Source organism: Tiliqua scincoides, chromosome 8, assembly GCF_035046505.1.
Source record: "Tiliqua scincoides isolate rTilSci1 chromosome 8, rTilSci1.hap2, whole genome shotgun sequence".
NCBI lineage: Eukaryota > Metazoa > Chordata > Lepidosauria > Squamata > Scincidae > Tiliqua > Tiliqua scincoides.
In genome coordinates, this window is record NC_089828.1 from 9018796 (window position 1) to 9045048 (window position 26253).

At 47.5% G+C, this 26253-nt stretch overlaps 1 protein-coding gene across 3 annotated transcripts; it reads right to left on the reverse strand.

Annotated features, from left to right (window-relative positions):
* Positions 1-3412: 3412 nt before the first annotated feature.
* On the reverse strand, positions 3413-19250 carry GOLM2 (golgi membrane protein 2). 3 transcript variants are annotated; one of them, XM_066635954.1, is made up of 11 exons: positions 19182-19250; positions 17769-18138; positions 16948-17002; positions 14957-15059; positions 13416-13506; positions 12622-12766; positions 12286-12366; positions 11783-11881; positions 11013-11174; positions 7172-7339; positions 3413-5101 (listed from the first exon to the last, which is right to left on the reverse strand). In XM_066635954.1, exons 2-11 carry the CDS (start codon positions 18093-18095, stop codon positions 5031-5033), a joined length of 1302 nt encoding a protein of 433 aa, XP_066492051.1. In that variant the 5' UTR covers positions 18096-18138; positions 19182-19250; the 3' UTR covers positions 3413-5030. The 3 variants fall into 3 exon arrangements, with proteins under 3 accessions (XP_066492051.1, XP_066492052.1, XP_066492053.1); XM_066635955.1 differs by lacking the exon at positions 7172-7339; XM_066635956.1 differs by lacking the exons at positions 3413-5101; positions 7172-7339 and adding an exon at positions 9947-10458.
* Positions 19251-26253: the final 7003 nt, after the last annotated feature.

Here is a 26253-nt window from a genome sequence, read left to right on the forward strand (position 1 = left end):
CCTGCTGCACCGCACGGAGGACCCGGATGAGGATGAGGCGCGGGGGGAGGGCGCGGGGAGGAGCGCGCCGCTGCCGGCGCCACTGCGCATGCGCCGCGGGAGGGACGGCGCGCGCCCGCAGCGGCGAGGCCCCGGCGAGCAGCCTCCTCGGGGCGGAAACCCGCGCGCCCCCAGCAGCCGCCGGCCGGAGCGGGGCTCCTCCGAGGCCTGCCTGGGCTCTCCCTGCAGGGCTGCTCGGCGCGGGGCGGCCGGGGGTCGTGTCGAGGGCTGCTCCCGCTGCCCCTTCAGCCCGGGGGCCGTGGGGCAGGCAGCCCTCGGGGCGGCAGCGGTTGAGGCCGCCGGCAGGAAGGTCCCACCGGGGAGTGCAGCCTCCGCTGGGGCCTCCGGAAAGCCCCGCCGCGCCAGGCACCCGCACCGGAGCGCGGCTGGGGCGTCGCAGGACGCCGGTGGGAGGCTCTGCCTCATCTGCCCCCGTGTCGCCTCCAGGCGAGGACGGACTCCTTGCAGTACCGGCTCTCCAGCAGGACGCTTGGCGCCCCGAGTGGGTCCCCCTTCCCGTGCTCCCTTACTGGGGTCAAGGCACGAGGAGGGCTGAAGCCCCGCTGTGGGGCAGGTAGCTCAGAGGGCGCACCGGCGGACCCCCCCCCCCAGCAAAGGGTTCTCCCTTCCTCGAAACCAGCATGAGCAGCGCAGGCCTCGGGTCTGCTCCCTGCCGGGTGTCGCTTAATGAACGAGAAGCTTCCTTCGTGCTGCCCCTGCCTGGGGGAGCAAGAGCTCCCGGTGGCGTAGCTGGAGGGGATGGACACCCAGAGCAGGCAAGCGGCGCCTCCCTTCGGAGCCACTCCCAGCCGTGCGGCTCCGTTCTGCTCCCCCCGCCGGGAATGGCTCCGGAAGGAGGCGCCGCTTCCCCGCTCTGGGTGCCCGCCCCCTCCAGCTACGCCACCGGGAGATTTTCTAACTGTGATGCTCCCCTTGAGCCAGAGGGACTGGTAGGAGAGTAGACTCTGAGGATAGGCAGGGCGAAGCCACTCAAATGCTGCCTGCAGGCTGCTCCTCACCCCACTTCAGAGGTGGTTTTCTGATTGTGCAGATAAGTGCTGCTGCTGGTGGTGAGAGAAAGCAGGTTGCACTCAGCAGCAGAGGAAGCCAGCATGTCTTCCAGGAGCAGCCTGTGGTTTTGCAGGTATGAGGTTAAAGAATGCCACCCAAGGAGCCAGGCTTCTCCCACACACACACATTCTTCTAAGTGTACAGTTAGTGGAAGACAACCATCCTCACTGGGTCCTGGTCAGGCTGCACCAGGGGACTCCCTGACACAACCATCCAAATTCCCTGACATCATTAATGTTCAGTGCGCTGTAGGTGGGTGGGCGAGTTGGCCCAATCTGACCTGGAGTCTGCAGGCCTCCATTTTTCTTCTTCCTAGGATGTGAGCCACAAAGTCCCTCCCCAAGATAATGGCACATGCAACTGGCTTTGTCCCAGAGACATTTGGATAATCAGGAGTGCTGTTTACGTAAACCTACAGTCTACCTGGCCCAGTGTTCTGTTGGTTTCCTCTTGCGCTTATAGAACCAGAATACCAGCACAGTTCTCGGAGTTAACCAAAAGGGCTTAGTCTAGTAGAGAGAAAACTAGATCTTGCCAGCCATGCAGAGCCCGGGGGCCTGGGTATCCCTTGAGAATGTTGCACCCTGGAACCATGTTAGGCAGTCTTCCATTTAGGATCCTGGAAGCCAGCCTTCCCTTCTGCTGCCCCAGCCTTTTCACAACTAACACTGCCAGTATGGCAAGGACATACTGCTGGGGTATTTAGGAGAAGATGCTTCTGGCACAGGGGCTGCACCTGTCAGCACTGCTAGGGTAGAAGAAAAGCCAGTGCAACTTTTTCCTGGTCAGGGGCAGCTAACAGCTCAGCCCTTGTCATTTTTTCCACTGTGACTACAAAATCCACGATCCAAAATTTTGCAAACCTTTACAAAGCAGAGCATAAGTGACCTTTAGCCAATGCATTGAGATTACTCTATTCAAAATAGCAGTGATATTACTCCATGCAGTGATATTTATGGCATTTATCTGGGTTCTAGCTACCCAGTAGGACCAAATTCTTATGATTAGACCACAACAGATGGGCAAAATGCCTTTATTTTTTTTTTAAAAATTGCTGCAGCTCATGGTTCAAATCAAGATACTGCTCCATAGGCAAGCTATTGCTGAACTGGCAGTATATAACATAGCTCATGATGAGCTGGTACCTGTTGCCATGGCAATGGCATCATACATAGCTTGGTAGATATGCAAGCCACCCATTTGGAAAACACAGCGCCCTGCCAAACCTGCAATACTTGCACAATTTGTTCTGAAGAATAGTAGAACCTTTAACATAAATTGCTGTTCAGACTCACGTGTGTAGAGCCAAGTGCAGAGGACACAAGTGCTAAGAGAGACTGGTCAGCTATCCAGCTAGTACGTATTGCTTGAAGCAAGAAATGTTACAGGACTGAGGGAGGGTGCTTATCACAAGCATTCATACTGGTTATGGCTTAAGTTACCTCCCCACATTAAGGCCACTGTCATTCACTGTAGCAAACACCCTCAAAGTCAGCAGTCTGAGAAATGCATTTGTGGATCTGTAGTCCAAACCCTTCGTTCCTACAGGCAGGTGATGACCACCAGCTTCTGACTCTGAACCACCTTGCATGAAGCAGCCTGCAGAGGCAGAATTAGATTAAAACTTGCATTGTTCTGGGAAAAAGAACTGGCTTTTCACAACCAAATGAGAACATTTGAAATAAAAGTTTCAAATGCAAACTGAGTAAAAATGATCAGCTTTGCTGAGGAAGGCAACTAAGTAAGAAGCTGAGGGTCTGGTTAAAAAAAATTTAACTTATCTGACATGACAACAGGAGTGGGGCAGGAACAGAGCAATTCCCAGATGTTTCACACACGCACCCCTTCCTGGAGAATCCACACTTTAAGAATGTAGAGAGAAGATTCCTGAAGTGCATCAATCTTCTTGCAGGTAACAGGCAATACAGAAAGAAAACTTTCAGTTCCACTGAAAAGAACAGCAGTTGCGTAAAAGAAACAGAAAGGGGATGAAATCAGATTATGAATGCACACACACTGAACCAAGGGGGGGGGCTAAGGTTAGCCATTCAATGCAGACCGCTAACTGACCCAGAGTATTGCCTAAGGCTTACTGATGCCTTAGTAAGCCCCAGGAAGTCCAGTGGAGCTTTCAGTCACATTTTGTTACAAGACCCTTTTGAGAAATGGTCCAAATAACTGTGTAAAGTCCTCCCAAAGACAGCCTTTAAGACATATGCCAGGTTTTGCAAAAGACCTACACTCCCTCTGTGTTACTCCTGGAAACCACAGGCTATTTGAATAAGGATACAGGGACAAATGCTTGTTGGTATTAACCTTTATTAGAATTTATTAAACTTTGACAGCAGAATCTTCATAAAGTTACACCTTGTTTGGGGAACACACATTTTGGCCAACTCACAAAGGTACAATAATGAAGACTGATGGAGATACTGGAGGTGTTAGGAGACACCCACCCATCCAATACAGGCTCAGGCTTGGATTCGTGCACGAAACCCTGCAAGTTCCCCCTGGAAATAAGACAGCTGGAAGAACAGTTGCCCGTTAAGGAGTAAGAGTTCTGCAATGAGCACTTCTCAAGCAGTCGCTCACAGACTTTACTGCCGTTTCTGCTGCCAGAAAGCAAACACTTTCCTAAAAACAGTCTTATAAAAATGAATCCTTTTTTGTTCAATGCAAGTTATCTATTAAGTTACCACAAATAAACCTTAACTTACCATAGTGAACTTTAACCTGAGTACAGAAATAGTGAAGTACAATCAACCCTGTCACAGGACCTATAAATTCTATTCACAGTAGCCCTTGTTGATCATTCATTAGGGTTAATAACATGACACTGCCACTCACTGAGCAGTATCGGTGGACATACCATTTCCGTGAACTTCAGAAAGTGCTTAACGCCATAAAAAAACATACAACCTACACAAAGAAACACACAACACATAACATGCCCAATAGTTTGAGCAAATCCATTATTACAGTATTGACATTGACAAGAAACAGCATTGCTGAAGTTCAGAGTTCACGTGAGTCTGAACAGCATCTAGAGTTCAGACAGAAAAGTGTTGACTCTTCAACACATTCCTCTGTTACTGCCTATGACCAACACCACTGCTGCAAACACACAGATTTGCCTGTCTCTACCCTTAATGTTCCGGAAATGCTGGGTGTCATTTTAGCCAGTTTAGGAACAGGATAATTCAGCCAAAGGTGATTTTAAACTGTTGCCAAATTCCTGTACTGGAAAATTTTAGTTGCTCTTGTGGAGTTAGCTATATCCTCTCACATAGGATTAATGCGTCACTGTCATAGACCTTTCTTGGGTGCATTAAAGAATTAATCTTCATAAACACATCTAACAAATTTTCAGGCAACTCTCTCAAATGACATATTACCTGTAAAATACAAATCACAGCAGCAAGAGAAAATATTGTATGGACCGAGGACATAGCTATATCAAAAGGTGTCCCATCTGTACACTTATTTCCCTAATGGAGCAGTTAATGTATGTACGATACAAACTGTATAATTTCTCCAGTTTACAAAGTGGCTTCTTTTCAGAAGCAGAGTAACCTATGTTATTTGGCAATGTCAGTTAATTCAGAGGTTACAGGTGAGGTATGGTCTTGCAGTTCAAATCTATGAAGAGTTTGTTATTCCCAGGTCAACATAAACCTGGACTTTTGACTGCCTTGCTATGGAAGAACAAATCATCTCTAAATCCAACAAAACAATTTGCAAAGTACAAATATAAACATATGTACAGCATTTTACCTTTTCCTTCCATTGCTTAATGTTAAGTGGCTGTCGTTTATGTTGTTTGTTGCCACTCTTTTCAATGTCTTGTACATTAAATACTGAAAAAACAAAACTGGTTCAGATTTTTCTTGCCACAGCATTCCGATGAAGGTAGTTTAGGGCTAGAGTACATTGTCGAAGCGTGGCTTCCCATAGTCTGCAAGATCCATTTGAAGCTCTCTCTCCTCATCATCTGAAATTGAAGGGGACACACCAGAATTATTGCAAGTGAGCTCTCCAGGTCTCCAGCACCAGTTCCGGACATTGAAGATACAGAACTCACTGCTTTTCTATGTCAACTGAAAGGATGTAGTGGAGCTGGGAGGAAAGGGTGTATAGCCAGCTTTACTCTGTACAATACTTTGCTAGACAGGGGAACATTTTAGTGAATGCTTCTGCTTTTAAGAGACTGGGTTTCAGTCATCTTTCTGCTGCTTCTCCAAGAATGTTTTCCTTCCCATTGACTTGGGCATAACCATTCCAAGTGGGTCCATTTTTAAATTCACAAGCACTTGCAAGCAAATGTTGTCCACTTGCCTTGTAAGAATGAGCAACTGTTATTTTGTTGTACTGGTTCTGCATTCATGGGTTGCATATCCAACAAGAATTCTGTCAAAATATTAACTAAAATTGGAACAGGAATTTGACAGTGGACATCTTATATGGATCCACTATGCACATCGCCCCATTTACAGACTTGCTGCTCAACACACAAAGGCCACAAGACCAATCAGAAGCAACTCCATCACAACAGACAGTGGCTGGGTTCGGACACCCTTCCAAACCATGGTTAAGAGACTGCCTGCACAACAGGTATAATAGGAACTGCAGAATCATCGGTTGACACAAAAGATACCTGATGTACTGAAAAACATCACTCAACACTCATAAAATATCAAGGGGTTGCCATTTAGAGATGGTAAAAGTAAGAGAACAATTTTGAGCAGATTTATCTTGCATATAATTACGTTTACAGTTCTGTGTTAATTCCAGAATTTTAAACTTAATAGCATGTTAGTTCTATCAGTGATAGTGTGGCATACCTACCATTGTCTCTCCAAGCAGCAAAGAATATAGCTGATTCCCTGACATCTGAAAGATGCCAGGGGTACTCCATTCTAAAATTCAGTTAAATATTGTGACGTAATTTTGCATTTGCTTCAAGATCAGAAAGTTAACCTACAAAACCTTCCAATTGATCATGAAGACAGAAACCCACAGTCAAGAATGAGAGTTTAGAAAATACTAGCCTGAAACACACAATGCAAATGTATGTATATCTCAAAGCAAGGTCTGGAAAGTGTCTCTAGAACTTCCAAGCTTATCAGGGACACAGAACTCACAGAAAACACAAGTCAGGCCCTACTAAATCAGGCCAAAGGCCCCTATAGTCCAGCACCCCTGCTTCCCACAGCAGCCAACAGATATTCTCCTAACATGGATTCCAGTGCCTGTTTAGAGGGCAGAACTATGGAAAATATTTCTTGCTAGTTAGTAAAGCTGCTTTCTGAAAGAAAAAAATGTACATTTGTGACTTTGTTCAAGAACGTGCAAGATGGAGTTTTGAACCTGGAAAACTTCATACCACGCATATGACATGCTGGAACCTGAGAGGGAATGAAAAGTGATGCTCTGAGGTACATGGAAAGTGAAAGCGAGCATGCGAAAGGCAGGCGCAGATGCTGGAAGCAGCACCCCTGCATGTAGGAGGTCTCAAGAATCTACGTATTAGTGAGGCATAAAATGATTTGTTTCTACACGTCTGTCAGTGCAGGCAACAGTTGTGAGAGAGTGCTGCAGATCACCATGATTCAGGCAGTGATGGTCATGACACACCTGCAGGTGTTGGACCTGTGCCACTCTACTGAAATGGTGGGCATCCAGAACAGTGAGACATACACGCTCGCCAATGAACCTCTGAACAGCAGCCATGCTCATCTTTAGCAGCAGGAAGAGAGGAAGGCGCTGCACTCCCAGTCAGTTGTCATGCAAGAACCCCCTTCATTGCCACAGCAGTCCAGCCCTTCTCCAGCTTTCTAATGTTCTTGAATTTGTAACAAAGACATCATCAAGCAGAGGCTGTTTCGAGATTTAACCAACTATTCTACTTGCTAAGCAGCTGCAAAGTTTGGTACAGCAAATATTCACAATGCTGCCTCTGACCTTCCCAAATGGCAAGACTGCCAGTCTATGCTCTCCACAAACACACTGTTCTCAAGTGAGGGAATTATGTGAATGGGATGGAGACCAGGCCCAAGCTCACCTTGGACGTCTTCTTCACCACCATCACCATCCTCTTCCTCATTGTAAGCCAGCTCAGCCTGCTTGTCTGCCTCATACTCACCCACGTTTCCATCATCCCCATTATAATCCGCCAGTTTAGAGCCCTGCTGCGGATCAACAGGGGACTCATTCTCATCAAAGAACCGGCCTGTGAAGTAGGCAAAGGACTCAGTCAGAAGCAAGGAGGAAAGAAGGGAGGAAGGAATCTGAAACAGTTTTGGCTTCAAATAATTAACCCTTGAAACTTTATGAATTGCCAAAACAAATGCACAGCTTCGCAAGGCCCTCTCCTGAAGTCCATCTCTCATTAACGCTCATGTCCTTGAAGATAAGACACCTGAAGCACACACAGCGGCAGAAAGAAATTCTCACGCTTTAATTGCTCAAATATCTGAATACATACAAAATTCCAGTTATGAACATCTGTCTCTGGATAAGAATCCAAATGCCATCCTCAAATGGAGGCAAATTTCCTACCGGGGGGAGCTGAAGGCCCAAGGCTCACCTTGGCTTCCATTGATCAAATATTACCATGGGATTCTGGTTGCTCTGAACATAAGAGCAGCCTGGCTCCTGGATCAGGCCTAAGGGGTCCCATCTAGTCCAATATCCCGTTTCCCACAGTGGTCCCTAGCTGCACCATAGGAAGCCCAGAAGCAGAAGAGAAAGACACACCACTCTGTTGGCTTCCCTGCAGCTGGGATTCAGAGACAGGTTGCCCCAGAAGCAACATGGATCCATTGGTTTGGTGAGATCTGAGTTTCTTAGCCGTTGAAATGCTGAAATTTCTAGAATTTCAGGCTGCAATCCTAAACAGGACAACACACTTACCAGGACATAAGCCCCACTAAATTCAACAAAACTTACTTCTGGATAAACATGCTTCGGATTGTACAGTTACAAACTTTAAAATGGGCAAGTAAAAGCATGAAAAGAGACAGCACAGCACACGAAATACATGAATAGAGTACAGATGAATGTCATGCTAACAGCTGATTAAAAGGAAGTTAGGATGGGTAAGGTTGTGTGTCAAATCCTATGTGCTAGCTGTCAAGCGCATGAAAGTTTGGAAGCCTTCCATGCTGCCAAGAATCACAGCAAAGACGGACATTTCACCTTCTCACTCATTCGCACACGCAGATTATAGGAAAGAGTTACAGACATTTAACAATAAATTGTATGCAAAGCATGCTCAGTGAAATTTTTTGTCAGGTGTAGTGAAAATAAAATGGGAAATGTTTGCATAACTGTTTCTGAGTTCCCTTTGGGAACACTTCCACATCTCTTGTCATCTGTTTTCTTAAGCCTGAAGAACAGCTATAGTCAAGAATGGGCACAACAAAGAACTCCAAGCTCCATAAAAGGGAATAGTTTGTAAGTTTGTTTCACCAGTGCCTGTCCAACAGCACAAATCCGGAAAGTGAAGAATCTACATATTTTCCATTTCTGGAGCCACAACAAATCCATGAAGTTCTAACAAACTTTAGAGTTCTCTACAAGTTTGAAAATACCATTTTTTTGACAGAAACCAGTATTTACTCATATATATGCATATAACTATAGGAATCTCATGCTCACCTAAAATGCTTTACTCCTAGGGGTTGCCAGCTGTTCTTTGTTTTATGGGCCACCCTTTGATTCAGAACATTTGGCTTGGTTATTGCTTACACCCATTCTCCAGAATTCTCCTATCTCCATTCAACTGTGCTGGAGAACTCTGAAGTTAAATATCATGGCTGGATGCTGTCAGAGTACTGCATAAGGAATATAAGAAGCCCTCATAGTCCTGCACTACAGGAATCAACATGTGGCCTTTACAACCTTAACACATTTTGAAAAGTTAAAAAATCAACTGCCCTTGGAAGCAGAATAATTTCAGCAACACATTCCTCAACCATATATGGCTTCAGTTATCCATACATTAGTTGTTAGTCTATTGTACTGCATTGGAAGAACAGGTTAAAATCACTTAGGTCTAACTCAGTCTTGTGAGCCTAAAGCCATTTTGCAGCAGCTGTAGGAATAGAACTTGCTAGTAGACTGGAGAAGAGGCTCCTTGAATCTCACTTCAATAGAGTGAGAGGCTTGATATTCAAGGTCTTGCTAATTGGGAATTGACTGTGGCTGCAATTTTCTAGTTGGGAGGGGTCAGAGTGAATGACCAATAGCCTCAGGTGATTAGATCATTTTCCAGAAGCTTCAGCAGGACCAAATCTCTAGTTGGCCAAGGGCCAAGTTTAAGGTATTAAAAACCCTGTAATTGGGAAGGGGTGAGCTGCTCTTTGTCATTCCATCATGGTTGTCTGGTCAAATCAGCCATGGTAAGACAGAGATGCTACCCTTTGCCTATGCTCAGAAGTTGGAAAGATCCAGGTGAGCAATAGGAACAAGTAAGATTAGTTTTATTGCTTTTGCAATCTGTGTATGTTATGTATTCTCTGAAATCCCTAAATGCCTTTCAGAGTTATATGTAACCTTAATTCTATTCTTTAAATTCTATTATTACAGACTTGCATGTGTGCAAGTACAAATGAACTGGATTCATCCAAGTCCAGCCAAGGCCACTCAGGGCCCAATCCTATTCAATTTTCCAGTGCCAGTGCTGCTATGCCAATGGGGTATGCACAGCATCCTGTGTTGGAGAAGCAGTCACAGAGGCCTCCTCAAAGTATAGGAACATGACAAATATGACATTTTTCTTCACTTAAACTGTTTTACATAAACCATGACAATCCAAGATAACTCATTCAGCTGTATTTTTAAAATATTATATTCCACTTTTCATCATCATCTGCTCTAAAACATTTATACACTAGTAAATGTCACTGATCTGTCACATCTCCAAAACTTCGACAGCTCTTGATAGGCTTTTAGAGAGTCAGCTGAAACTCAGAACAGCAGGGAAGAGAGCACACATGTGAAGCTAAAGGACAAGTAAATTTAAGTAAGATCTGGTGTTAGATGTACAACTAATTCCAGTCCATATTTCATAGTAAACCCTTCATCTTCCGTAAGCTTGGGCATTCATGCAAAGCTATAATGACCCAAATAAACCCATTTAAGCACACTTCCTAGTTCAACTGGAAGTGGCTCTTTACTAAAACTGTAATTTTGTCTATCATCTAAAATGGCTTAGAGAAAGCGCCATTTACGTTTACCATTCAAACACAGATAAGTTATAAGTGAGCTCAACTGGTGCAAACCTGCGTATGGATGCTCTTAAACTGGCTTCAATTCACACCCTACAATCCATGCAGTTCAACTTTCCTGTTTGATAAGATTAAAGAAAACCTGAAGTTAGAACAAGAACATAAAGAACTCTAACAAAAATTTAAGCTACACTTCCATGTGTGCCATAAATTCAAAGTCTCTCTCCAATTCCTGCAGGAAATATGAAGCCTGTAGAGTTCACTTTTGCCACTTGGTCCTGCCAAGATTACTGTGGCCCAAGATGCTTCTTGCCCTGAAAGCCCCAGCTTCCAATCCCTCCACAGACATACTTCTAACACCTATACTACTCTATTGCCTCATCTGACTCCACTTTGCAGCCTTTAAGACTTCTCTGCCAAAGGAAAGACAATCAGAAGACTGGGCTTTGTTCCCCTCAGAGCACACTTATGCTAAAGCAATGAATGGTTGGAAAGTCATGCTTTAAGTGTTTTAGAATGAAAGTGATCAAAATGGCAACTTTTTTCAGATTTTCTCTTAGGTGCAAAATTTCCCCACACTTCAACGTCATTGTAATGTCCTAAATTTTTCATTCATGTCAAAGCATTGAGAACATGCATGAAGTCAGTTATTGACGATCTGGTCAAACTTACTTTGCTTCATCCTCTGGAAACCTTTACCCTTTGAAGCTTGTTTTATAAGTTCTCTTTCAGCTTTCTGATTATCCATGATGTGATCAGGAATTAACTGCTGAAGAGGGTTTGGTGGTAACTGTTTTAGCAGATCAGCTTTTCCATCATGGTTCATACCAACACCTAACACAGAAAAAAGAAGTAAAAAAGCTCTGGTGGTCTGTACCTTGCAGGTACCAGGAATACAAAGCACTTTCAAAAGGGCCAAGTATCAAGATTCTCATGCTGAACAGTGAATCCCAATACATGCTTTTTAATTAATGCTTCATTAGGGCTTTTTGTTCTAGCAGGCCGGCTTGCAGGCCAGAAGCCCCCCTCCCTCATGCTCAATCCACCTGTGTCAATGTGCTCAACCAGATACTACAAGAATTATATTCAGCTGCTTCTACTTTCTGCCACCAACTTTCTTCAAGAAGCCCAGATAGAATTCCTTTAAGCTGCCTCAACCATGCCAAGCTTTTACTAGGCCAAGAGATCACCTTCTTGGAATCTTGTGGCCACCTGACCCACTTTTTGCTTTAAGCCATCATGTGGGAACACAGAAGAGAAACATGCCTGGGGGAGGCCAAAGCGCCAACCTTGCCATGTGGGCAGGATATGGTAAGGATCCTCCCAATGGGAAGGCTAAGAGACAGTTTGTATCAACCTGCCTTCAAGAAGCCCACTCCAGGACACTCTCCACAAGGAAAACCTCTCATCAGACTTCCTGTTTTGAAATGGACTCATTTTACCTTGAGCCAGATTTGGAGCATGGGGCTGTTCTGTGGGAAGATCATCATTGGGCTGATGATGTTCATTTTGAGAAGCTGAAACAAGTGGCTTCTTCAAAGCTAAACAAAAGAAATTAATGTTGCAACTCACTCATCCGCAGGTACCACATGCTGTACATGTTCTGAAGCAAATATTTAGCACTCTCCTCAAAGAGACTGAGAACTCATACTTCTCCTAAAGGCAGATTTCTTGTCACTGAACAAAAGCCAGTACGGATGCAGCTTTAGCTATGAGCACCTTTTCAGATTTTCACCAAGCCAAAGTAGTATCTTGTCTTCTAAACTTCCTGGGTCATGAGAAACTAATGTGGCTCATTAACAAAGTAATTTTCATTTAAGAAATTTAAAATTATGGCTTTTTAAAATTAATATTTAAATACTGCCTTCAACAAGAGTAGTTTACAAACCAGATTACATAGTAAACATACTTTAGAAGTAAAACACACATATATAGTGTTGCTAACCAGTGAGAGTGTCTGCGCCTTTTGCAGGGTCGTTCTCTTCTATCCCAGGCATGCCTGCATCATCACCTGGCTTGATTTTCTCTGTCAAAACAGGAGAACATTCCTCTTACTGTCACTTCCATTAAATTTCTAAATGAACTTGGGTGTTGTTCACCCCAACCCCCACTATGTTGGAGGCAGGTCACTCTGCAGAGTCCTTGTTAGCCTAGAGGTATAACGGCACCAGATTAGTGCCTCGTGACCCGAGTTCTTCATCAGCTATTCTGCATCCTTCTCAAGAAGCTACAGAGACAGTAATTCAGTCACCTCTTACCACAGTTGCACTACACCACAGACCTTTGCCATCTGAGATATTGTTGGTTGAAGGTGCTTCATTCTTAACTACATTCTTTTCATCCAATTCTTGGGTCAGCCTCAGTATTGTTGGATTATTGTTCAGGCCTGCCTCTGCATCTTTACTCAACTGGCTCCTTTGGGCAAGCTGTTGTAAAGCGTTAAAAATTAACTTGAGTATGATCGCATTTCATTTGTGTTTGAGTCAGACATCTAACGAGGTTTCCACTCTTTTGGGTTCCTTAGAATCCCATTCTATATGAAAAATTACGGGCAGAAAATAAAGTCTTTTTGCTTTCATCTTCATCTAACCTGAATTTCACAGTCAGGAGAAAAGGACATGAACCTGCTTGATTCCGAGTCAGACCTTGGTCAGTCTAGACAAATACACTGATCGGCAATACCAGCTCTCCAGGGCTGCAGGCAGAGAAGGATTCTTCCTCCCTTGAAGCACTGCCAGGGTTTGAACCTGGGACCTGCTGCCACTGAGCTACGAACCCTCCCCATCCTATGCTGTAGCCCACAGTATTGCTTATGGAAAAAGAGTTATTCAGATCATGGCACCAGAATAGCTCTGCTCTTCATCTATCCATCCTGGAACTTGGCAGTGAATCAAGAAAGACAGAGCGCATTGCAATACAATGGTGGATTGGCTGGCAAAATTAACACAATGAAGCCATGGCTCGCTATATCCTGGCCCTTCTTTAAGATACTTTAGAAATAAAATGTTATCTCAGGCTACCTCAAGCACTTGTCAAAGATCTTAAATGGTTTAAATTTCAAAAGACCATACATGCCTTTTGATCTTGTATAACTTGGTCCTCTAACTTTCTCATATCTTCTTCATGCTGCACTCTCAATTCCTTGATCTGATGTCCACACTGAAAACTGAAATACAACACACAGAGATAAAAGGTTTTCAAAATTGCTGAAAGTCAGAAAACCATGTTCTTTCCCTGTTGCTGCAATATTATTATGTTCCCGTAACGAGTTTTTTATGTTAAGTGAAGGTAAATATAAAAAACTTCCTTCTACAAAAACAGCATCTGGTTCATCTTGCCCAGAACTGCCTACTTGGCATGGTAACAGTTCTCCAAACTCTCAGGCAGTGTTGTCTTCCTCAGTTCTCAGAGTCAAGTCCTTCTGATCAAGGATGCCAGGAACTGGGTCCATTCATGTCAAAAGTATATGCTCTACCACGGACCTATGGGTATTCCTCAACACGACCACCAAAGTCAAGAAGTAATACTGTGACAGCTACCAGCCAATATCACCGATTATACAGTTGCACGTCAGCTCAGTTTCTGTACTAGTGCATCTCCCACTCTTCGCTCTGCCAAGACTGGATTTGTATTCAGGCAGATTTTTCATTCCGCCACTATTAAATGCCCCAACAGCTTCCAAAAATCTGCCTTCTTTGTGCCTAATCCACACTGGATATGGACGCAGCCTTCCACAGAATCCAGTGGAAGTTCTTTTGTCTCAATGGCCAACACAAGCAGGAAAGCAGATTCCTAACCCCCCCCCCAACTTCAACTCTTCCACAAATCTTTGTAAACAACCAAATGACAGAAAGGAGTCCATGTTGACTGGTTACATCTAAGAAGGCTTTAATTATGGGCTAAGATGTGACAGGCTTCCAGGCGCAATTTCTGCTGCTGCCACCACTTAAGACAAGCTGCGTTCCAGAACACCAACAAGATGCACCCTAACTTGCTTCTTTAAAAATCCTTCCTGAAAGCCACTTTTCTGTGAAACCCCTGGTCTCACACCTTAAGTCTCTTTGCCTACTATAGTCAAGTTTAGGGTTGCATAAAAGAAACAATCGTATCTGCTTCTGGTTTCCCCACCTCTGCCTGCTATCTCTCTGGTCCCATCTAGACCAGCCATTTTCAACCACTGTGCTACAGCACACTGGTGTATTGTGAATGGTCTCCACGTGTGCCACAGGAATTTGGGAGAGGGTTATTTATTAGTAGGGCCACTGGGCAATGTGAGCCCCCCACCAGCGGTGTGCTGTGCCTTGTGAGTTGTCAAAAGACTGATGGTGTGCCTTGAATGTTTTAGTGCCATGAGATGAAGATTGAAAATAACTGATCTAGACTGTAAACCCCCAGGCCATGGACCTTTCTTCTCACTCTATGTAAAGCACCATGAACATCAAGGGCACTATATAAACATAAAAAAGAAAGCCTGGAATCCACCCTTCAATGTGAACATACAGGCCCAACCACGAAATACAGTTGCCCTAAAACGCACTCCTCTCTCCAACACGGCCACTATAGAGCAGGGGAGTGGGAAGCAACGCATTCTTTCCTTGATCTGAATGCTCACTCACCTTTCATACTCCAACCTTTTAATGAGCTGAGTATTGTTCTTCTTGTGTTCATTAAGCTGGTCCTCTTGACGAATGAATGCTTGACGCAACTCTGCAAGTTGTTCTAAGGCAAAGTATAAAAAAGGTAGTCTTAAGAGTTTAGTTTTTTAAATTTGATTTTTTCCTAGGGACGTGGTGAGGAGAGTACACATTTTCCAGCCTAAATCACACTTATAACTGAATCTTTACATAAATCAATGTCTTGGCCAGCAGATGTGAAACCCAGAACTCAACTGGGTAGGACGCTCACTCCAAAGTTACTCTGCATTTTTATATTCCACCTTCCATTTCCACAGGGGGCCATCTGAGTAGCTTACAACATTCTTAAGAACAATCAACATCCAGCGAAGACAAGAAACGGCCAGGACACACCATAACAGTGTCTAACAGCATCAAAGACGTTTCATAAGAGACATTCAGAGAATAACATGTCACTCTTTCTAAAACATGCATCAAAAGCAAGGCCACTTGCAGAATAGAAGAGTGGGTGCCAAGTCTCAACGACTTGTACATTTGTCCAATTTTAATATCTTGCATTTTAATGAGATACATGCACAGACCTAAAAATATTATACCAAGACAAACTTGTACCTCATATTTTAAATAAAACCTAAGCTACCACAACGCTCATCTCACGTGCTCCTGTCATTTACACTCAGAGCCTCTTATATATAAACGAGTACTACTGGCAATAAATACAAAGCAATCTTATTTCCTTCACATTGCTTATTTTCTTTAAGGAACTGATGGAAATTCCCAACTCCTCTTGTCGGAGCAGTATGCCAAGATTACCACTGCCAACTGGGAGGTGGGAGATTTGCTTTAGGACACTGCAACTACTTCCTGTAAGGAACAGAAGTGGTATAACATGCAAGGTAGTTGATACGTGGTACCACTCCCTTGTCTGTTGGCAACCTTCAGTCTCAGAAGACTATAGTATCGCGCTCTGTTCTGGAACAGCGTCTAGTGTGGCTGAAGAGGCCAATTCTTCAGCTGAAGAGTGACAATCCCTTCTACACTGGGAACAAGTGTAGTGTGAAGCCTGGGTAAAGTAGGTATGGAGGATAGGCTGTTACCCATGTAGCAAATCCCCCCTCTCCACGTCACTGAAATGGTCCAATGGAAAGGCAGAAGCCAAGACATTTGGTTCCAGCGGCGTTGCAGGAGTTGCCAGAGCATGACTGTATACAGCCGTGAACTGCCTCAGGGACTCCGGCTCCTGATTTTGCCTTGAGGTTGACTCCTGAAGCCTTTTCCACAACTAGATACAGCCATAAGGCAGTGGAGGTTTGAGGTCAGAGTTTTCCTTCTCTCAGATGAGCTGCCTTCTCAGGCTAACGAGTCCCATCTTGTGGCTGTTTAGTCACTCCTTAAGACAAGTACAGCCAAACTGAGGGCCTACTCTTATCCCCAGCCCCCAGCAGATGATGCAGGAGTGGAGGGGCAGAAAGGGAGATTGTGGGGAATGGAGGAGTACATGGGGAGAGAGGAGGATTACCAACCACAATATCCAGCTTTCTATTCACCACTGCAATATAATTCCTGTTGTAAGTACCATAGCACTTGTTTGAATAACAGTGACAGAAGGGAACATAACTGGTAGACATATCACCAGAGCTATAATTCCAGTTTTTAAAACCCATCCACAGTTCTGTACACTGTATTAGGCTCATGCAATAGTACTTGCACCCAAAGTCACTCAGGAGAACAAGTCAACACATTTGTGAGCTGCATAACAAGAGAAGACAGGCTCTCAACTTTGTAGAAGAACCAGAAAAGGATACTGTGGCTAACAAGACTGTGAACAGGTAGACAACAACAGCAAGTTATAAACTCTCATTCGCACTGAAGTTATGAACTGCTGCCCTGCTGTTATGCTCTCTTACTTCAGACTCCAGAAGTACTAGATTTTACTGCTGCATGTTACATCTTTCATCATAGGGACCTCTTACCTTTTAAGCTATGGATGTCTGCCATTTGGTATGATATGTTGTTCTGAAGCCTGACCTGAAAAGGGGAAACAGGTTTTAAAGGCTATTCAGATTAGTAGGCCTATTAGGAGTCTGAACCTGTCCCCTGACCCTCCCCTCAACTGTTAAGAAAAAATAGTTCCAAGCAGCCAAACTAGTTAGATCTCTACCAAAACTTTCAAAAATCTGTTTTCTTTCATTCAAAATGCTATGGATAATGCACTGACATTTCTTTAAACGAAAGATACCATTTCAGAATGGGAGAAAAGTTTGCTGTTTCCATCCTAGGTTTAAAACTCTTACGAGTGATATCAAGAGAGCACAAGCCCTCCGGGAGAGAATACAAGACAAACATGCTATCTTGATCCTTTTTTCATGAAGTTGTCAGAATTTCTGAAAGGTCCTGCAACTTGTGCTGGATGTGCACCCTAAAAAGTTGGTGCAACAGGAGAAAAGGCACAGGAAGATTTGTTCCATCGTAGCTTTCCACAGAAAGTTTACTTTTATTTTCTGTGTTCTCGAGATAGCAAAGCCACTGGGATCTCACTTTGCCAGGATAGGTTTTGCTTTTCAGACCCTTCCTTGGACTTTCCCTCCACCTTCAGTCATGTTAGCAAGACGTATTCCTTTTACTGCCACATGACAAGGCACAAATGTCTTCAAACCATCAACTCACCCACTTAGAAGTATGTTTGGCCAGTCACATACATACACAAATCACAGAATACCAGCCAACACAAAAGGTATTCTGAATTCCATCTTCAACACAAGCACCGGGCTATTTACACCACAAGGCACCTCACCCTGCTCTCCTCACACTTCCTGATGTGACTGTCCTTGGCTTGCAACTGGCTGCTTAGATGGCCATGGTCCAAGTCCCTCTGCTCCAACTGCTTCTTGTGAGAGTCCACCTGCAGAAGGAGCTCAGAGTTCCTCTTCTCCAAGCGCCCACGGGCCACATCACTGCGCTTGGCCTGACCCTGCAGCTCGGCCACCTCCTCCTGCAGGGCAGTCTGATGGGTGGAGATGCTCCAGTAGTTGAAGGCAAGGATTGCAATGACAAGCAACAAGGCGACGAAGAGGAATGAAGGGAGGCGGCCTCCCCTCCGGTTGGCCCCAAACCCCACCATGGGGGAGGCTGAGGGGAGGGGGCGCTGTGCCTTCTCGCCACACCTAGCAGGAGACAAAAGAGTGGGCAAGTTATAAGGAGACTCAGGGTGGGAAAGACTTCAGAAGCAGGGCTGGCCTTAGGAGCTGTGGGGTCCAATGCAGAACATTTTTGCAGGGTCTCCGACTCCCATGCACACCCATACATAAGAAAAGCCCAGCTGAATCAGGTCAGAAGCCCACTGGTGCAGCTTCCTGCATCTCACAGGGGTCCACCACATGCCTCAGGGCACATAAGAAAACGAGCCCTGCATCCTGGTGGTCTCCCTTGCGCGTGGCATTCTGAGGCAGCCTACTTCCAAACCAGGCGGTTGCACGGGCCATCACGGCTTGGAACCTGCGACGGACCTTTCCTCCAGAAATCTGTCCAACCCCCTTTCAAAGGAAGCCTGGCCAGATGCCATCACCACGTCCTGTGGCAAGGAGTCTCACAGACCAGCAACAGCCACTTTCTCCTGCCTGTCCTGACTATCCCAGCACTCCGTGCGGAGGCCATCCCTGGCTCTGGGCGTGAGGGCAGAAGACTCGGCCCTTCCCGTGCACCGCTGTGTCCCGCTCACACCCCCTCAGGGCCTCTTTGCAGGCGGAAGCGGCAGGAGGGAGGCCGTGCTTGGGGGCCACCAAGCCAGTGGCATAGCTGGAGGGGGGCTCGGCAGGGCGGGCAAGCGGCGCCTCCCTTCAGAGCCATTCCCAGCCGTACGGCTCCGTTTCGCTCCGCGAATGGCTCCGTAGGGAGAGGCCGCTGAGCCTCCCCACCGGACCTGCTCCTCCGCCCCCTCCAGCTACGCCACCGCTGCAAGCCGGGCGGGTGGAGGGCGGCCCACAGTTGCACCGCGCCGGGCAAGGAGGACCGCGAGCCCGCCCTGTCCTCGTCCGCCGACTGCAGCGGGCCCTGCTTCTGCCGCGCGAGGCGGCCTGCTCGGGAGGGCGGCGAGAGCCGGGCGGCCCCAACGGGCCCGGCCAGGGACGCCCTCCGAGCCCGTGAGCGCCTCCAGGGAACTGCTGCTCCCGCCCTGCCGGGGAGAGGGAGACATGATCGCTACGCTCACCTCCCGCCCCCGGCCAGGCTCGCCTCAGCCGCCCGCAGCGCCGCTACTTCCGCATCCGCGCTCCGTCGCCGCCTCTCGCGAGAGTTGGAGCCGGCGCGGCCCCGGCGCTCACGCCAGAAGCCCCGCCCACAAGGGGGAGGGGCGGGATGCGCCCCCAAAGGACCGGCCGCGCGTGCGCTCGCAGGTGCTGCTGAGCTCCAGGCCTGGCGGCGGGACGAGGGCGCTGCGGGCTGGCCCGCTCTCCGCGCACTTTCGCGGGACTTGCCTCCGAGTAGACGCGCTCGGTCGGGGCCGGGAGACCCGCCGGCCGGGCCCCCGCTGACCCAGCTCTGCCCAGCCGCGTTCCCTCGCGGAGGAGGCAGCGCCCGCCCCGCTACTGCCGCGCGCAGACCGGGGTTCTGGGGCAGGGAGCCTCCCTCCCGCCCCGCCGTCCAAAGAAGGGCCGGAGCCCGACCGCCTGCTCGTAGGGTGCCGCGAGCGGCGCTGGCGCCCCGGCTGGTGGAGCGCAGCCGAGCCCCGCTCGCTGCGGCCGCAGCACAGTGGCGGAGAGCGGCTGCTGGGGGCCTGGGCTGGTCGGGGCTCCTCTGTGGAGCGGGCGGAGAAGCCCGGGAGGCTTCTTGCTGCCTCGAAGAGGCTCCGCAGCCCCGCACAGACGGACCGCTGCCCTGCTCTGCCCTGCTCGGCTGGGCATCGGTCTCTGGCCCTGGGAGCCTGCAGGGCAGCCGAGCCGCAGTCCAGACCCCTGTGCTGGGGAAGGAGTGAGCCTGCGGAGGATTCTGGGGGACCCCTCGCCTGGCTGTGCTGCCCCTTCCCCGTCGCTCGCAGCACATTTCCTCCTGGTGGCTTCCTTTTCAGATTTCAGCCGGTGCTTGAGAAAGGGCCAGAGCTCAGTGCTGGCCCCTGCTTGACACGCAGAGATCCTGGCAGCAGCCTGAGCCAGCCCCTGCCAGGGCAGCTGATGCCAGTTAGTGAGGAGGTGCACCCAGCTGAAGTCCCTGTGAGGCTGCTTCAGCTGTGTGAGAGGGAGAGAGCTGCCCCTGGTGGTCCTGCAGTGGTTGCCTTTGCTGTGACTGACCATCCATTCTCCTGCAAACCTCTCGCAGAGGGCACCATGCCACGGTCCTGTGCAGGTTGGCTGATGCTGCCATTGGGAAGAGTTTCCCTAGCTGTGCTGTAGACCGCTCTTAAGTGGCTGTTCTGCTCACTCTCAGACAAACCCTGTGATTCACCATCTGGGCACCTGACCAGCCACCCCACATTATGATTGTATTAATGGAGGCAGATTCAGGTCTGTTTGCAAAGTGTATCATTATTCTGCTGGTCAGCAAGATTCTGCAGCCGCATTGTGGTTCTCTCACTCCTTGCTCAGTCTTGCCTGACATGTTTTTGTATTTGCGTTGCTTCCCTTCTCCGGCAGCTCCAAGATTAGAGCAGCAATTCTGCATTCACCTATAAGAGTAAGCCCCACAGTGAAACCCACCTGTGAAAAGACCTCTGTTGGGCTGCACAGTATGACAGTGGAAATAAGGCAGCAAGCCAAGGGTTGGGTCCCTTCCTAAACATGGCCTTTCCAGTGTGGCGACGAAGGCATCTTCTCTAAGAGCTGAACTCAGCCTGTTCGGGGCAGGTCTGGAATGGCCAGGATGTGAAGTGCTTTGTAGAGCGGGGCCCCTGCCAGAGTAGGGTTTGGCTGCAGTGTTGTGGGGTGGAATTTACACAAACAGAAAGGGTCCATTCTGCACCATGTCCATTCTCTAGGTTTCCCTGAAATCCAAGCGGTCGATCACATGTTTTCATGGCTGCAGTCTTTGTCTTTTCCTCACATGGCCCTGCTGTGCCTCTGTTCTCCCCCCACCCCCAAACCTAGTGATCAAGTGGCCAGTGCTGGAGATGGCTGCTGGAGGAGCCACTGCCAAGAGTTCCTGCTGCAAGGAAGACTCCCTTTGTTTTTTAAAATGAAAACCTGTGGAAATAAGTACAAAATGGAAAAAAAACAAGAATAAAATGAGTGAAAAGGGATCCAAACCCCTTGCCAAAATGAAAACCCTCTTCTGGCTCTGAAATGTTGCCTGCTCTCGTTCCAAAGGAAGCTGTTGCTGGCTGGGAACTTTTAAATTCCAGGTTGGAACATGATGGCACAAAGCAGCAAATGGTTCCTTTTCTCCAGAGACAAGGCTGTGCTCAGGGATGTTTACCAACTAATGGCTTCCACAGACTAGTAGTGGCTCTGCTCCCTCTGTCTAAATGTCTCCCTCTCTTCCCATTGCTGAGAAATGCGCCAGATGCCAGAGTTTTGGAGCTGGGACTAAGAAAGTTCTTTCTCTGATTTGGGGGGCAGATCTTTCTCTGAGCCTGCTGAAACAACCCTCGAGACCTCTGTTGTTGACTCCAGTTATTGGTTCAAGAGCCCCAGACAGAGAGCTGCTGGTCCTGTCTCCCCTCCTGGATGGCCTGAGCTTAGCAAAGCAGCGGAGTCACGTGGGCCTCCATCATACAAGTGCCTGGGCTGCATGCTAAGCAGCCTCCTTCCTCAGAGCAAGGGTACTGGCTTGCCTCCCTCCTTGTTAGTTTTCAAATTGTACTGCTTTCAGATTCATGCTTTGGCCTTTCAAGCTTCGAATAAACACATCTGAGAATGCAGAGGATGGAAAAGGGGGGAGGGGGTCTTTTCCTTGGAGACAGTGGAGATCCCATCCTGTGCCTTTGCAGTGAGTGAGGGAGAATGGGAACGGGCTGGCTGCACAAAAAGCTTTGCAAGAGCTCTTGACTAGCGTGGGAGTAAAGGCGCTCTGACAATAGCTGGGTGAGAAGGATGGGTCCCAGCCTGACTCAGGCATCTTTCTCCCTCCCTGGATGCTCACTTGCCCTGCTCCAGAGACAGGGAAAGAAATTCTCTCCTGCTTTTCCCTTGCAAATTATTAACATTTCCATAACTGCAATTCATTGTCCAGGAAGGTCAGTTGATGTTTCTTGAGGGGAGCTGTCAGAGGAGGTAGCTCAAATAGGAAAGCTGTCCAAACAGGAGGACCGCAAGGGTGTGCTTGTGCTAGAGTGGAAGGCCAGGGGTCCTGGTGCATACATTGAAATGGTAGTTTTGCAACAGACAGAGATGGAGGCAGAGAGAAAGAGCTGTGACTTGAAGACTGAAGGCTCCTTACAGGCACAAGTGTCTGCCTGGAGACCTGATCTGGGCTGGTGGATCAGCTGCCCGGTCAGAGCACCTGTGGCTCCCCTCCCCTCAGTGCCTTCCTGCATATTTGTAAGTAAAACCGATATTGTGCTGCCCCTGCAGTCTCCAGTGCTCTCATTCAAGGGCAACTCCTCATTGCTCTGGGACAGGGGCGTCCAAAGTTTTTGGCAGGAGGGCCACATCAGCTCTCTGACACTATGTCGGGGGCCGGGGGGAAAAAGAATTAATTTACATTTAAAATTTGAATAAATTTACAGAAGTTTACATAAATGAATAGATTAAAGATGAACTTATATGAATGAATGAAGCTCTTCATTCATATAAGACCAGGAGGTCTGGGCAGGAGGTCTGGTCTAGAGGGTTGAGCCTCCGTTTGCCTGAAGATAACATCCGAAGGTTGCCAGTTCGAGGCTACCGGCACCGTGCGACCTTGAAGCAGCTGACAAGCTGAGCCGAGTTATTTCATCTGCTCTGAGCGTGGGAGGATGGAGGCCAGGATGGAGGCCAGATCAGAACAAAACATCTGAATTGTTGTAGCTCTTGAAAGATAGAGCCTTCTTTCAATTGTAAAAATCCCTATGGGGATTTAAATTAGCCTGCCTATGTAAACCGCCTTGAATAAAGTCTGAGGAGAAATCTGAGGACCTAGAAAGGCGGTATATAAATATCTGTATTATTATTATTATTATTATTATTATTATTCTGTCTTGCAATAGCTCAAGGCCTATAAAAGGCCTTGCACAAAGCAAGGCTGGCCTTTCCTTTGCTGCCGCTACTGCATCACAGATGTGAAACAGCAAGCAGTGGAGGAAGCCCTCATCCCATAGCTCACATGAGAGGTCAAACAGTTGCCCTCATGCTGAAAGCAATTGCATTGGGCCACTGTGGGCTCCAACAAATCTCTGGAGGGCCAGAGGCTCATTGGAGACTGGGGGCTCCCTGAGGGCCACATTGAGAGGCCTCAAGGGCCGCAAGTGGCCCCAGGGCCGGGGTTTGGGCACCCCTGCTCTGGGAGATGCAGAGGGGGCAACATTCTGTATGCTCCACCACAGGGGAAAACTTGCTAATGCAGCAATGAAACTGCCACAGGGAGAGTGCTCCTGTGGCCTCTCTTGTGTGCATGCAAGTCAAGGAAGTAGTGGACTGCAGGTTGCGCCAAAGAACGCTGCCACTTCCAAGGTGCAACGATGCCACCCATGCTTTTGATGGAAACAGGAAGCAGGTAGATAATGCAAGGGGGATGCTTCCTGGCGAACACATTGGCGGTGACTGTGATCAAACGCTGTGCATGTGGGGTCTGTAGTAGGTTCTGAATAAGCAGCTGCTTATTGAGAAAAGTCATATTTTGAGCACACACACACACAACACTTGGTTTTGTTCTTATCTTTCCAGCTCACATGTGTGGAAACTGCAGCACAAATCACAGAAAACACACAGCTCCCTTGGGGAAAGGTGGGAACGAACAAGGGTGAGAAAGGTCAGCAGGAAGGTCACTGGGATGACTCAGTGGCGTAACTAAGGGGTGCAGGGGGTAGCAATTGCACTAGGCAACAAGCTTTCTGGGGGCAACAACCTGAGCTTGGCACTAGTGGCCAAAATTGAGAAAACTTTGGTAATTTTGAATACCACCATGTTATATACCACTTGATGCTGAATTTTTGACATCAGACCCTTTTGACATCCGAAGCGGAGTGAAGCAGGGCTGTGTTCTTGCACCAACCTTGTTTGGGATTTTCTTCGCTGTCCTGCTGAAGCAGGCCTTTGGAACTGCAACAGAAGGCATCTATCTCCGGACCAGATCAGACGGAAAGCTCTTCAACCTCTCCAGACTGAGAGCAAAATCCAAAGTCCAGCTGAAATGTCTGCGTGACTTCCTCTTTGCCGACGATGCAGCTGTCACTACCCACTCTGCCAAAGATCTCCAGCAGCTCATGGATCGTTTTAGCAAGGCCTGCCAAGATTTTGGACTGACAATCAGCCTGAAGAAAACACAGGTCATGGTTCAGGATGTGGACTCACCTCCCTGCATTACAATCTCTGAGCATGAACTGGAGGTTGTCCATGACTTTGTGTACCTTGGCTCAACGATCTCCGACACTCATTCTCTCGATGCCGAGCTAAACAGGCGCATCGGTAAAGCAGCTACCACGTTTTCCAGACTCACAAAGAGAGTCTGGTCCAACAAGAAGCTGACGGAACATACCAAGATCCAGGTCTACAGAGCTTGCGTCCTGAGTACACTTCTGTACTGCAGCAAGTCATGGACTCTTCGCCCACAACAGGAGAGGAAACTGAGCGCTTTCCACATGCGCTGCCTCCGACGCATCCTCGGCATCACCTGGCAGGACAAAGTTCCAAACAACACAGTCCTGGAACGTGCTGGAATCCCTAGCATGTATTCACTGCTGAAACAGAGACGCCTGAGTTGGCTTGGTCATGTCGTGAGAATGGATGATGGCCGGATCCCAAAGGATCTCCTCTATGGAGAACTCATGCAAGGAAAGCGCCCTACAGGTAGACCACAGCTGCGATACAAGGACATCTGCAAGAGGGATCTGAAGGCCTTAGGGATGGACCTCAACAAGTGGGAAACCCTGGCCTCTGAGCGGCCCGCTTGGAGGCAGGCTGTGCAGCATGGCCTTTCCCAGTTTGAAGAGACACTTTGCCAACAGTCTGAGGCTAAGAGGCAAAGAAGGAAGGCCCATAGCCAGGGAGACAGACCAGGGACAGACTGCACTTGCTCCCGGTGTGGAAGGGATTGTCACTCCCGGATTGGCCTTTTCAGCCACACTAGACGCTGTGCCAGAACCACCTTTCAGAGCGCGATACCATAGTCTTTCGAGACTGAAGGTTGCCAATACATGATGCTGAATTTAATGCTGAATGCAATGAAACAAACCATGTCAAAATATCTCTACTCTATCAAAAGTTATAGCCAATTAGAAAATAAAACACAATTGCATTATGTAACAAAAACTGGATTTTTTAAACTCAAAACTGAAAAATGAGACATTATTCCTAGAGCCAATTAGGTGTTGTTATGATACCAGGGAACCAATAAGGTGTTAATGTGGGGGGGGGGTAGCCTGGGGGGGCGGTAGAGCAAGTGGGTGGTGAGCTGCTGGGGGGAGGGAGAAGATTTTCCACCATTTTCACTTTTCAAAAGCCTGGGCATGACATCACATCCGGGGCATCATCTTGAGCTTGGCACTGGGTTACACAATCAGTATCTATGCCACTGGGGTGACTTACTGAGATATCGACCACTTTTCTCTTTCCAGGGCACTCTCCACATTCATAAGTGGATGTGAATGTGGACATTTGTAAGTGGCATTGCTGAGATCCTGGGGGGAGAGTGAGGAAGGATCAAAATGAATGTGAGAGCAGGAACACTCCCTTTTGGCCTCAAGTGAGTTCATTGGATGAAGACAAATCTTTCTTTGGAGAATCTGAGTTCTAGAAAGGGCTTTTTGGGGTGCACCCCCCACCTTCTTTTTCTCACATATTGGCATGCTATAGAAACTACTAAGGAGTATTGCTGGGCAGAGGCAAGATAGACAATCACACACCTTTTGAGCTGCTTATAATCATCTGCCTTTTAATGGCTCGACTGAATTTCCTTATGGTCCTCCCAAGTGGCAGTGGACCCTCTGCCTTCCTTGTGGCAGTCTTGATGATTTGCTAAAACGTGACCAGTTCCGTGCAGGGCAATGCCAGAGTGTGTGTGTTTCTGCGCACGTGAACTGCGGTGTGCCTGAGCTGGAGGGGCATTGACTCCAGCTGGCTTGTCAAAATCAGACACTGGAAGAATCGGGCATAGTTCAAAGCAAGAAATGCCATGAGTAGTTTAGATTAAATCCAAATTAAATCCAGTGTTTGTCA

What these genes read in the sequence shown, in the direction of transcription:
- GOLM2 (XM_066635954.1), bottom strand. Translation starts at nt 18,095, where the DNA reads ATGGTGGGGTTTGGGGCCAACCGGAGGGGAGGCCGCCTCCCTTCATTC. An exon ending in AAAAGGTTGGAGTATGAAAG is followed by an intron (nt 13,507 to 14,956) that starts GTGAGTGAGCAT and finishes GTTGTATTTCAG; the next exon opens with TTTTCAGTGTGGACATCAGA. An exon ending in CAATATCTCAGATGGCAAAG is followed by an intron (nt 12,367 to 12,621) that starts GTCTGTGGTGTA and finishes CTGTTTTGACAG; the next exon opens with AGAAAATCAAGCCAGGTGAT.